Genomic DNA, 13,945 nt, shown 5'->3' on the forward strand with positions numbered 1-13,945 from the left:
TTGTATTGTTTATTAAAAAAAAACTTTTTTTAAATATATATATACACATATATATATCTCTTTTTTTTTTGTATGTTTGCATGTTGAATTATGATTTCATTTTGATATCGCTGAGCAGCGATAAATTGATTATATGAATAAATAAATATATATACCGATCATTATTGTACTATTATGATTATTATTATTATTGTCTATTAATATTATTTTGTGTAATTGCTATTATTATATACATATTGAAAATATACAAAATATAAATTACATTTAAAAATCAGCTTGCTTGCCGGCCTTTTACTGTTCCCAAATAAATATTTGATTATTATGAAATGGAAAAGGCTTGAAAATGTTTTTATAACGGCTTTTCCAGTATCGAATTCAAATTAGTGAAGAGACACCTGGCGGCATATACAGCAAGCTCGCTGCGCTAACATAAGCGAGTAATGTTAACGCATATGTAAATGACGCTTATCGATAGCTCGCAAAATAGCAACTCTTCAAACCGGCTAGTAAGTAAACAGAATCGAAAAACTCATTCGCTTACATCAATGTAACTATAATAAAATATTATTTCAAAAAGTCGCAATTGTTTGCTATAATTTTAACTGTTAGATTGTCATAAAGCAATTTTCATTTTAAATTCAATATTAAATTAAAGGCGCGCTATGTTAAATATAACAATAAGATAACAGAGTAGTAGCAGCATAACAGGAGAGTAACAGACGTACTCATGACGTCACATTTAACAATATGATACTGAAAATATTGTGTTTTTACGATCAAATTGCTTTCGTTGGAATGAAAAAAAAAGTATTGTGAATATTCTCTGCAAAAAAATCAGTTTAGCAAATAAATTTAATTAATGCATGCACTTGTCAGTAGTCAAACGTGACGTCAGTTCCATATAGTTTTACGCTCTCAGAGTACGCTGAATAACGGCTGGTGTATGGTGTAACCCCAACAGACTTTGAACGTGTGCTGTTATTTTTTTGTTGTTTTCAGATTATGTCTTGTTGGATTTTTGCCGTGAACGGACAACGACGTCGCGCGACCGACGGCCAACAATTGCATTTTGTTGTTTTTTTTTCGTGTGTGTGCCGCGGTGTTGCGTTTGAAATACGCGTATTTACTTGATCGCGCGTATCAAAATGGCAGCAGCAGCCGCCGCAGCAGCAGCTGAAATTATGCAATGAAGTGTGTAATTTTGTTGCTTTAATTAGTTCCCTCTTTTTTCTTCATTTTTTTTTGCATTTTTTCTCCCGTTTCGTGAAATACACATGTGAGAAAATAAAGTCCATGTCGCACTTTTTGACCAAGTGCGCGCTGTATTGTGTATGTGTGTGTGTGTATGTGCAAATTGGCAAAACTATTCGACAAAAAAGATCTTAAATCATAAAAAAGAATATAAATATAAACAACGCAAATATGCAGTGCAATTTCAGTTGTTAAAGGTGTGCGTGTGCATGTGTGTATGTGTGTATGTATGTACGTCTCCGTATTGTGTATGCCGAACTGAACGCGCCTTTGTAGTTAATGTCGCGCAACCAGTTTTTTTACGTACATATTCAACAAGTTTCTGCTAAAAACGACGGCGAATGCATGTTTGTGTGTGTATGCAAGTGTATATGTGTGCGAGTGTCAGAGTGTTTAGTGTGCGTGTGTGTGTTGTATAGCTGAGCGAAATTTGATTTTTAGCAAATGAAATTAGTTGCAGCAAACGGAAACCAAAAAGTAACTGCAAACCAAAGTCAAATTGCAAGCAGCCGCAACAGCAAAAAAAAAAACACAACCACAACAACAACGACAACAATAACGAAAGCAGGGCAACAACAGCGGCCGCCACATGAATTTCGCTATAAATATTTGCGTTTATGCAGTGCCCAACAGTACGATCAGCCATTGTTACTATTGCAATTATTCAGTTGCATTCAAATAGAATAGAAAGTTCAATAAGTAAAAAATTGCGATCGAACTTTATTCATAAATTTCACAATTCCAGATTTTTGCGGAATTTCTATTTGAATGCAAAAAAATTCAACAATATATGATGACTACGTGCAACGCATAAACGTAATTATGCCTTGACGTTTTCGGCTGCGCTGCAACAGCAGCGGCAGCGTCTGTGCGTGAGTGACTGAGCGAGCAAGTGAACGCGTGAGCCGCTCTTTGCGCCGCTTAGCCAGCGCACTCTCTCGCTCTTGCGTCGTTGTCTCTGCTTTGCTCTTGTCTGCCCTGATGTTATTGTTATTGTTGTTGTTGGTGTTATTGCTGTTGTTGTTTCTGCTGCTGCTGCTGCACTCTTCATATTGAGCATATGCATTTGAAAAAAAGTTAGTACTACAAGCAATTATTTTTACTGCCTTTCCACATGTTTGTGGTTTGCTTTGCTCTGCGTGTTTTTTGTTTTTGTTCCATCTTTATTACTATTATAATTTTTATTTATTTTTTGCTTGCTTTAGTCAATGTGTTTGCCATTTGTGTTATAATAGAGACGGCAGCCGTTTATTAATATTATTGTTATTGTTTACACAGTCGCCATCTACATAGCTACATACATACATACATACACACATGCATACATATGTACATACATCTATTTGTTTTATATCAACTAAATATCAATGCCTCAGCTGTTTCGTTTTACTGCACGTTTTGCTTAAATGGAAAGCTCAGTTTTTTTGTTTGTGATTTTTATGATTATTAAAATATTTTTATGCATATATATATATATTGTTTTTTTATGTGCTTGTATGCATGTGCCTTGTGTGTGTATTAATTATGATTCCTTTTGTTTTTACAGTGCCGCAAATTGATTTTGCATTTCTTTCGTTTGACAAAATAAAATTGATAAAAAAGTGAAAAAATTGCATAAATTAAAATTCAAAAAAGCAGAACACAATCAATTGTGCAGAATAATCGAAATATATATATACGTCTATATATATAGATATATAAATAAATATTTTTTTGAATAATTTGTTTTTTGCTTAAAATTATGAAGCAGACGCAACACAAAAATAATTACAATAACAACAATATTAATAATATTAATTTTAATACAAACATAAATACTAATGAGCCGCAGACAGCGAATACTAATAAAAAGAAATATTACAACAACAATTATAACGCAACAACTACTAACAAACAACAGCAGCAGGGCAACGGCGATACGGCGACAACAGCAACTACAGCAGCAGCAGCATCAACAACAACAGCAGCAGCAACAGCTGCAGCAAAGAGCAAATTAAAAAACAAACACATTTACTTTGTACGTCGTCGCTTTCGACGCAGCAACTCAAACGCCTCCCAAATCAATATCAACAACAACAACATCAATATCAACAATAAGATTAAGCATAAAACAAATTTCAGCAGCGCAGCAAAGTCAACAACAGCAGCAGTAACCACAACAACAATAACAGCATCAAAACTAAAAACAAAAACAAAATCAACAAAAATGGGCGGCGGCAAAGACATTCGCCGCGGCCTGGAGCCTCTGGAATTCGAGGAATGCATTGTCGATAGTCCCGAGTTTCGTGATAATTTGAATCGTCACGAAAAAGAATTGGATCACACTAGTCAACAGATCAAGCGCATTATCAAAGAGGTTAAAGATCTAATGAGTGCCGCAAAAGGTGAGTACACACGCACACAAATGCTAAAGTTAATGTTACACTCGCCCTCTCGCTCTCTCTCTTGCTCTCTGTTAGTGAAGCGAACGTGCGCTCTCGTGCGTGAGAATGCGCTCGCTCTATGTGCCTGTGTATGCATGTGTGTGTGTGTTTGTCGATGCCTGTCAAGGTCAACCAGTAGCGCAAATAAAACCAACAAACAATACAAAAGCAACAATTCCCAAGTAGTTAGAGAAAAGAGGGGAGGCAAGCGAACGATAATGAGAGAACGAGATAGAGAAAGAGAAAGAGTGAGAGAGAGCGCTGACATACGTACATAGAATCAATTTTTAACATGCACATTTTAACGGCAGTTTCACTCTTTTTACTGTTCCTCTTGTCATACACGTATATGTGTGTTACATGCAGACATAGGTATGTATATATATATATATATATATATATATATATATATATATATGTGTGTATAATTTATTAATCGAGAACCGATTGCATGTTTATTGTTCGTTCTTGTTGTTGCTGCACTAAAATGCACTACAGCAACAATAATAGCAGCAGCCGCAGCAGCAGCAACAGGTGCAGGCAGGTGCCCACTGTATGCAAATGAATCTACACATACACACACATACATTTGTTATACGTGTGTAGGTATGCGTGCACATTTGCTAGTTTCATAAAAACCTTTATGTCTATTGATCATGTCAATGCGGTTTTCAAAGTTTCACAGCCTTAGATTGTGCTCAGGTGTAAATACAAGGTACAGTGATCGCTCGTCAATATTGACTCTTAGCCATTATTTCATGTTCGATATATATTCGATATATATATATATATATATATATATATATATATATAATCATGATTTATTTTGTTCATATTTCATTAATTGTTATAGGAAACATAAGAAATTGAAAAGAAAATTGCTTAATTTAAGCACTATTTATGTTAATTTCCACTTGCATTCCACTGCTCAATGTGAATTTGAATGTTTAACGCTTTGTCGCAATCGATTCTCGATCAGCTCAGTGATTCATGCCTAATTTATGGCACACAGGTTGACCACACCCAAGTTCAAGTTGATTAAAAATAAGTCAATAGCGATCATGCCAGAGCTTATTTCTATACATGTACATATATATATTATATATATGTATATCGATAGGTGGGCAATCTTATCGATGTGCAGTACAAGCATTTTTGCATACAATCGCGCACGGTACTGTACTTCGGTTATCACAACAGGGGATCGCATTGAAGAGTGTGTGTGTGTTTGTACGATAAGCACGCCTCAAGTAGTTGACCATTTAGTTAGCGTTGGGGCTAACCTTGACTACGACTAATTATGTAAGCACATAATAATAAAAATGTGCCTGCTATCTGACATTAATGTGGGGGGCTGTCTATTCCGATATGGATTTCGATTTCAATTTCAATTTCACATAAGGCAACCAGTCGAGTCGCATTGACGCACTGGCGCACTGACCATATACAGTTAGCTCAGCTGCAAAATGTAATGTAAATACCCTCTAAGCAATACAGCCGGTGTTCAGTGGATATAGAAAACAAGTTAGAATGCCATGATGGACAGGCATAATACTCGCTCAGGATCCACAAACAGTTAAATCATTACTGGTAAATCTCAAGAGAGAGTCTGCAGTCAAGTTTTAACTTCAGCTCATGTGCACCTACTTTAGGCCTAGACATATATATACCAAATCTTTAGCAGTAATAATGTGCGAAATATAGCAGAATTCTTATGAAAAACAATATAGTTTTTCAGTTCTTATCTTACTAACAATCATAACTCCTATGCTACACATCACATGGCTTCTCTAAGACTGTGGAATATATAGTTCTATACCGTTTGCCACGCCTCCAATGGGCCTAGATAGATATACCATATAGCATTGGTCTTGGATTATCTACATGCCTTTTTTTTTACATATGAAATTTAAATTCTTTAGTAGCTCTAAGGGTACTGATATATTTCGAGTTTTAAGTCTCTAGCAAGCCGGACATTGCACAAAACCGATATGCTCTTTATCACCTAGTGAACGAGTATACATATAGAGTTTACACAACATAATGTGAGACTTAGCTAGTCAAGTGAGCTAAGCTCATCTTGAAAATTCTTACCAAATACAATCGATTTGTGACAAGTTAGTTAGTTGATTAGCTGATTGATTAACTGATTGATGTGTTGGCTGTAAACAAATATGGAAACTATATACAATTAATAGCTCGTGTTGCATGTGTGTTGAATGTTGTGCGCTCAACACCCCGGCTCACACACTTTTGAATGCCATTGAACGCATTCAACGAAAATGCCAAAATCACAGCTCAAGTCCAAGTTTGTGTTACTTAAACTTACATACACTCACCCAGGCACTCATTCAGTTTGCCTTTTGAGTACTCGTTTTGTAGTTGTTGCTCATTTGTTGTTTTCGGCTTTGTCAGCTTCATTAGCTTCATAAGGTTTGTCACCTTTTCCATGTTTGCGCCAGCAAAATAGACAGAGCGATACCCCAAGTAAATACGAATCAGGCAAGAGTCAACGATTGTGGCAGTGGCATAAAGACTTGCAGATACTCTACATAGTCATAGCTATCGAGGACAGGCATGGAAATCAAATCGAATCGAATCGATTTGAATTGTCAATGAATTGTTTAATGATAGCTGAGCAATGTTTGCAGTTCATTAGTTTATTAGAGCTATTGTAGGTCAAATACCCTATAGTATGAAATTATAGAGTATTCACATAGTATAGTAAGAATTCCATTCGCTCGAGAACTCAATTCGAGTTTATTTTGTAAATAGTTTGAAGCATTGATTCGAATGCTTGTGCTCTAGAGTTCTCTCGTAGATCTATATATGGGTCAATGTGACAAATTTGATTATAAAGCGACGACAGAAAAGCAACAAAAATAAACAGTCTCAAGTCAGTTATATATATATATATATATATATATATATATATATACCAAGCTACGAGGCTAGTTTCAAATGCAAATGCCAAAAAAAAAAAAAAAATACAAATACAAATAAAAAAAAAACAAATATATAAAATCCAAAGCGACCTTCAGAAATTGTTCTCTTGGGCGTGGCCAAGAGTCTGAAAAGCCAGTTCACGAAAGTGTTCTAGTTAATGGCCAAAAAAAAAATAGAATATCATTGGGACAGACTGGAAGGTAAGCGAAGCCAACAGCCGAAGCCATTTGCATATGAATGATGATTATGTTAGCCTCAACAGCAGCTCATCAAAATTATCTAACGCGAATAATCAACGGAAAAGATGCTGCACCCATTCATATTTGAAGTATTTTTAGCTTTAAAGATTTGTACGTATTCAAACAATCATTTCGATTTCTATATAATCAGATAAGCCCTACTATTCAACTGTAATCCATTTCGATATTCATTTCTCTTGATACTTAACTCTTCTCTGATTGAGTCGATCAACAATGAATAGCTGCACTTTTCGCTCTCCTCTCTCTTTCTCTATACCAACTATAGTTACTCTTAATTTTTGAAAATATTCTTAGATTTTGGCATTGTTCCAATTCGGAATACAATATCATGTGGAGCCATAAAACTGTTTTGTAATATTTTACTTAGGTTTTACGTCTTAAATACTTTCATATATACTTTAGGAAACATTTTTACTTTGATTTTTTGTTTTTTAAAAATTATTTTAATTTGAAATAAAATAAAAAGATATACATTACAATATAAAATATATTAAAATAAACTGAAATAAAATATAATAAAAAAAAAACAGATAAAAAAAATTTAAATAAAATAAAAAAATATAATTCAATTAATCAAAATATAATATAATACAATATTTTTATACTTATAATAATATAATAAAATACAATTTAATATATTTAAGTTTACAATATCAAATTCTAGACGGATAAAAAACTTTTATCCTCGCATTCTAAGTTATGATCGAGCCATAAAACTGCAAGTTCGGCTCATTTATGCATCCAATTCCTCTGGTTTATCTCCGCAAATTCAAAATACAAAGTTAACTTTAAATCCAGATTTAAAGGCAAAAAGTAAAATAAGTACATCGGTTGCGCCCGACTGCAGCATACGCGTTTACAGTTTATAAAAAGACAAAAATATTTAAGCAAACCTATATCAATGAGTAAAACATCTAACGCATAGGTCTAGCTGCAGAGCAGGTCAACAGGAGTCAACAGCTTGTCTGATATTGGCTTTAAAACTATAGAAGATATAGTTTCTTTTTTATTTGCCACGCCCCCATTGAGTAGGCCAGAGTAGAGCGGATTACAGGCATTGCATATGCTTTCAAAACTCTTTGGTAAATCAATATACTTCGCATTTACTTGATGAACGAGTATTGAATCATCTAAACGCTGACGCTGAGCAATTTAATATAAATGTAAACAATATATGTGCATATATATACATGCATGTGTGTGTTTGTGTGTGTGTGTGTGTGTAAGTTGTGTATGCAAAATGTTAACGGCTTTTCAGCGCTGTGGTTATGTGTGCATAAAATTTGATCGCCTGGCTTGTTTGAAATGCGATCAATCTTTCGGCCACCAAAAGCAACAATTTTTTTTTGGCCATATACATGCACACATATAAAGCAATACACACACACACACAAATATATATATATATATATTATACTATACATATATATACGTGTATTGTGATATCCGGCGCTGAAACTAAACAACGCATCGTCTTTACATTTGAATTTTGTATGAATCATTTGATTTTTATACCCTGTAGCCAATTAAAAATGAATAAAAAAAGCAAGGGTACAATAAAGTGTCGGAACTTTATGCAAAACAAACAGTTGACTCAAAATTGAAGTTTCTACTATCTGATCGAGCCAAATAATAATGTCTATAGGTGTTCTGTAAACTGAATGCCAAATTGTTCTTAACGTTTTCTAAGGAAATTGTTGACATTCAACCGTTGCTAAGAAATCAATTACATATAATATTCTTATCAGATATATATATATACATATATGCTCGTTGTATTTAACGTGCAGGGTATCTGTCGGGCTGAGCATCATAGACTAGATCACTTTTGTTTTTTCGTTGTTGGCTTTCAGCTTGAGAAATCGGTTTTTGCCGCCCTCTGCCGCATGGCCAAGAAACCAGTTTCTGTTGGAAACGCCGCAGCTTATCAGCTACAGAGCAGCCACAACATTCTTCATCTCTCTCATTTCAGCTCTCTCACTCTCTCTCTGTCTCTTTCTTTCACTGTCTGTCTGCGAGCAAGAAAGACACGCAAAGATACAAAATACAGAATGATCGATTAGCGGCGCGTAAGTTACTTTAGATAAGCCATAGAAGTGGCGGTGTTTGTTGATTGACAAGCACTGCCCCCACCCCCTGCACTCCCTCCCCATCGCCACCTTTTACACTCCCCTTGGCATATGACGCACCTATAGCTGGCAGTCGGCTTGTCTAACTGCGGGTATCGCTGCTCGATCACTATGAGGCCTCCCCATTGGATACTAAAATGCGTGTACGTATCTCTTTAGCCAAGCTAATCAGTGCATTAGTCGATTAACAATTACCAGCTGCCCCTTCCCCAAAACCCCCATTTCCCAAATTCCCCATTTCCCAATTCACTTTTACCCTTTGCTCTATGCGCTGTCGTTTTGACAGATTTTGTCAAAAGTTAATGAGGTGTTTGCCTTTGGCCTAGCTAAATACTGACAACTGTTAGCTGTCTTAGTCGAGACTGTTATTCCTGTTATATTCAATCATGCAAGTAATCACCTTGTGCTGATCGATAACTTTGCTGAGCTATCGAAATCATGAATAATGACAATCCATTTATGTATTGTATATATTTAATCTAATCTATGGTCATTATTTTATTTTATTTATTGGTTTCCATAAATTTAGCAATGTTATCCAGAATGAAATAGGAAAACTAACAATATTGGAATTTTACTTAAGAATGGGATATACTTAATGAAGTGGAAGTGGAATGGTGCAATAAAAAATGTACAAGGCACTGTGTACTTATCGATAAACTTGACAAGGTTATCGAAATCGTAAAAAACTAACATATTTTTATCATATTTTCCGATTTCTCTTGCTTTGACTTTCTATTTATATGTTTATTTCTCTCGCTCTCCCTCTTAAGATTATAATTTTTTTTATTAATTTAGATTTTTTGGCTAGAGCAAGAACAATTCTTAAAATTTATTTGTTCAAAATAATAGTAGTGTCGACTTAAAAACGAAAAAAAGGGCCTAAAGTTACTGTTTATACATATACTCACTGTTATAATCGATAAATTTGACCAAGTTATAAAATCAAACTTAAACATACAGAATATTTTCTAATGTTCAAGAAATGTATTTAGCTTGCTCTAAGATGCCCTCATAAGCAGAAGCACATTTGCAGCTTGCGACGTGCGTGTGCGTGTGCGTGTGTGTGTGCGTGTGCGTGTGCGTGTGTACATGTGTGGTATCTTCTGGTCGTGCACTTTCGACTAGAGTGCTCCGCTCTTTTTCTACTTCATTTGTTTTTTTTTCTTGGTGAGTTTATTAAGTTACTGCCCACACCTGACAAATCGCGTATATGTGGCGTTTCTTTATTTTTTTTACCTGCTGCTTTGGCTTGGTTGGACACGCAAAGCGATTGTTTGGCTCATCGTTTTTTTGAATTGGTTAATTTTGAAGGTGCCGTGAGCACAGAGAGTGCGATATACTATATATATATATAAATATTATATATATATAAATATTATATTATACTATATATATATATAAATATTATAGATATTGTTTATAGTTCAGCTATAGAATTAATCGAAACATGCCTTTATATATTGACATCTGTATCTTCGATCTCTTAGCCATATGCCATAGATCATTAATATTAATTATGATTTATTGATTTTAGTCATATTTATTTCTGCAATTCGGATCGATATGTGCATGTTGTCATTGATCGATAATTATCGATTTATGAACTCTGTTAAGTTTGCTTACGTAATAATAAATAGTTAAAGCGCACTCAACTCAAGTCGCAATATCATTTTAGTTATCGATAAGATATTCTTGGGATATTATAATTAATAATCATTCTTATATGCGATTCGATAAGTTAGCACTTGAAAGCGAAATGGCAAAGGCAAAAACCGATTGATATTCTGCGCTTGGCAAAGTAAAGCCAGGTTAAATATTTACTCGAACCCCTGCCCCACATACAAATACAAATGCAAACACACAAACTTGAGCACATCATTGATATATATATATATATATATATATATATATATATATATATATATATATATACATATATATGTTTGTGTTTAATTTTTGCACTTATCGAATTTCGCACTTGCACACTCGTATCACTTGAGCTTAAAGAGTTTCATTTGCCTTACGGCAGCATTATATATGTTTCTGTCATAGCGACAAAAAGTCTTTGGCTTTTATGACAGGTCCGCAAAAGCTTTTTGGCCAAACTGTTTGCAGTTTGTTTTATTTGGTTTTGTTAAAAGAGTAGCTAAATAAATACACACACACACACACACTCACATGTATATAAATAATGTAATCTCATTTTAAAGATAAGATAATTACAATCGTCGAGTTAACAAAGTTCTAGGCATTAAAAGCAACCCAAAACTAAGTTCTGTACCAAAGCATTCCATTCAAAGTGAGTCGCTTAGCTCGAACAGCAACAACTCACAGAAGTCGCTTCTGCGAAACGATAAAAAAGTATCTTTTGCCTTTTGCTGTTCGCTTTTGAAGTTGACAGCCAGCCAGTGGCTACCGAGAACTAAGCCCAATAACAAATTGACCAAAGCAAAAGATGCTCGGCGAATGCGCAATGAGATTCATTTGAAGCAAACGAAATCAATCCAAATTAACTAAGAAACTTTGCAGCTGGGGGCCGTAATGGATTGACAAAATGTTCGTTCAGTGTCCCAAAAAAGTTGAATACTTTTTGAGCAAAATTCAAGAGGGATTTCGCAAGCAGGAGACTGTCAACTTGGAGGTCTAGCTTGTAGAAGAAGATATAGGTTTAGAAAATATAGGTTTATATATAAAGGCTCTTAATTTTACGTTAAACTAGGGAAGCTATCAATGAGGATATGTTTCAAATTACCAAGTCTCTAGATTCATGGTTTGGGCTCATGTGGGCAGACGAGCAATAATACAAGCCCTCTCTCTGATTTGCCAAGTCATACCCCAGTTATGTTCATAAAAATAATAGTATATATATTTCAAATATCTGTAGTTTCTATCTTTCAAAAGCGGCACATGCTGCAGCAAAGCTAATATACTCGCCATTCACTTTGTGAACGAGTATAATAGATCTAATTGTTGTTGAAGCGCTGCCAAAGAAATTTCTTCTATTAATGCATTGATCTTTTTATTTCTGCTCTCTTCCCATTGGAAAACGTTTCATCTTTATATAAAAGTCAAATAAATTCGTTAGTCAATGTTTGGCATTAAATTGGGAATTGATAGACGCTCGAGAGAAACAAGAAAATTTTCTAGCCACATTTTTGATTTTTTTTTTTTTAGCACACTTTCTAAACAAAAACTAAATTCTATATTAAGGAATATACGACTTGACACTATTTTTTTTTAATAATTTATTTATGAATTTGAAAGATGTTTGAACGGGTTACACATTAAGTAAGTTGTAGGAAATGTAGTTATTTAATTATTTACATTTTGCGATGTTTATATTACACTTTCGATTAGATTAAAGCTCTGCCCAGTTAGATATTCTCTATTTCTCTAGAGGCGATGTTAGCTTCGCATTGTTAATGATGCACTCTTTGCAAAAGGCTTTAAAACAAAGGCCGCCACTAAAAGCTAATCAAAAACCCGAGAGCGACAAACAAACTTCTTTTAATGTGAAAGTGACAAATGCTTTGGACGGACAGACAAATATTTAGAGAAAGATGTGGAGAAAGAGAGGCGAGAGCCGGGCATGGTTAAGCTTCACCTGTTTTGATAATAATGAAGCCGATGATGTTGATCTTGTGTGTTAGTCATCCCAGTCATGTGATGATCGTTAATGATGAACATCATTATCAACTTTAGTGGCATCCAAAAGCCATTGGCTCATAAATATTAAAAGCCAAATAACAAGAAAAACCATATGACAATCTCTGGCGGCCACGCAACGTACAATGAACGAAGTGAAATGATAAGATGAGAAATCAAAAAATAAGCAGACGAAAGAAGTAACTGACTTTGAGTTATTCTTGGAGTTTGCTCTGCAGTTCCCGGCAACATTAAAAATAAAAATAAATAAAAATCTATATCGATATTTATCGAGTTCCTAGCTCTTATGACGAAACATACATTACCTATATATATATAAATATATGTAGGTCCCATTGTGTGTAGGGTATTATAAATGTTGCAGTTGCAAACTGGCAACAACAACAAGATCGCTAAACCCTTTGCCTTGTCCTTGGCCCCAGAGGATTTGTTTTTTATTTTTTTCTGAACTGCGCATGCAACACACCCAACAACCGCGAGCCGAGCCGGCGAAGTTGTCTTAAGCCGATTTGTTTCAATTAAAACGTATAAAATATATTTGTTTATCCCCTGACCCAAGCGGCTTTTGGGGCGTGGTAATTGTAGACGACAAATGCCCGCCTTGAACAAATGTGGCAAGAGTGGCGGGCCAAGCATGAAGTGTGTTTTGTGCACTGTTTATTATAGGATCGAATAACTCGAGAGAGCGAGGAAAGGTTTTCGAAATTTGAATTTGAGAACGGAAACGTTTGCACTAAGGGCTCTGGAGTGCAGCAAGTAGCCGTTGCAGATACCCTAACTGTATCTAATAAAACACGGCTGCTACAGTCGGGAGTGTGCGACTAGAAGATGCCTTAACCCTTGCTTAAATCACAGATAAAGGCTACATATTTTCTTTTACTTGAGAAGTTCATAATATAATAAATATTTATGTGTATATACACCATAATATTCTGCAATTAAGTTGGGTTTTCGTTTTGTTTTGTTTTGTTTAATTTTATTTTTTTGTTAATTTTATCGTTCGCGAATCAGCAGCAATTGGAGCGAGCAAGTTTTGTGTGTTTCGTGTGCTTAAAGTCTATAATCAACTTACCAAACAAGTAACGCGGCAAATAACTAACTAGTTAACTACTTAATTATATGGGTTGTTGTTGTTGTTGTTGTTGGTGTTGTTTTGTAATTTCAACAACAACAACGACAACGACATCAATTTAATTTATTATACAAATGCGATGACATTTGCATGACTGCCAAAGACACACACACACCAACCCACACACAACCACAC

At 34.7% G+C, this 13,945-nt stretch overlaps 1 protein-coding gene across 2 annotated transcripts in view; it reads left to right on the forward strand.

The window, feature by feature from the left end:
- The first annotated feature begins 3,392 nt into the window (after positions 1 to 3,392).
- The window catches only part of LOC111602808 (rho GTPase-activating protein 26), a 54,277-nt gene continuing 43,724 nt past the window's right edge, over positions 3,393 to 13,945 (forward strand). For both annotated transcript variants that reach the window (XM_023320101.2, XM_023320102.2), the window contains exon 1: positions 3,393 to 3,635. In XM_023320101.2, the coding sequence (XP_023175869.1) occupies positions 3,458 to 3,635 (178 nt within the window). In that variant the 5' untranslated portion in view covers positions 3,393 to 3,457. The remainder of the gene's footprint in view (positions 3,636 to 13,945) is intronic.

This window comes from Drosophila hydei, unplaced genomic scaffold, assembly GCF_003285905.1.
Source record: "Drosophila hydei strain 15085-1641.00,03,60 unplaced genomic scaffold, DhydRS2 tig00000444-arrow-arrow-pilon, whole genome shotgun sequence".
Classification (NCBI taxonomy): Eukaryota; Metazoa; Arthropoda; class Insecta; order Diptera; family Drosophilidae; genus Drosophila; species Drosophila hydei.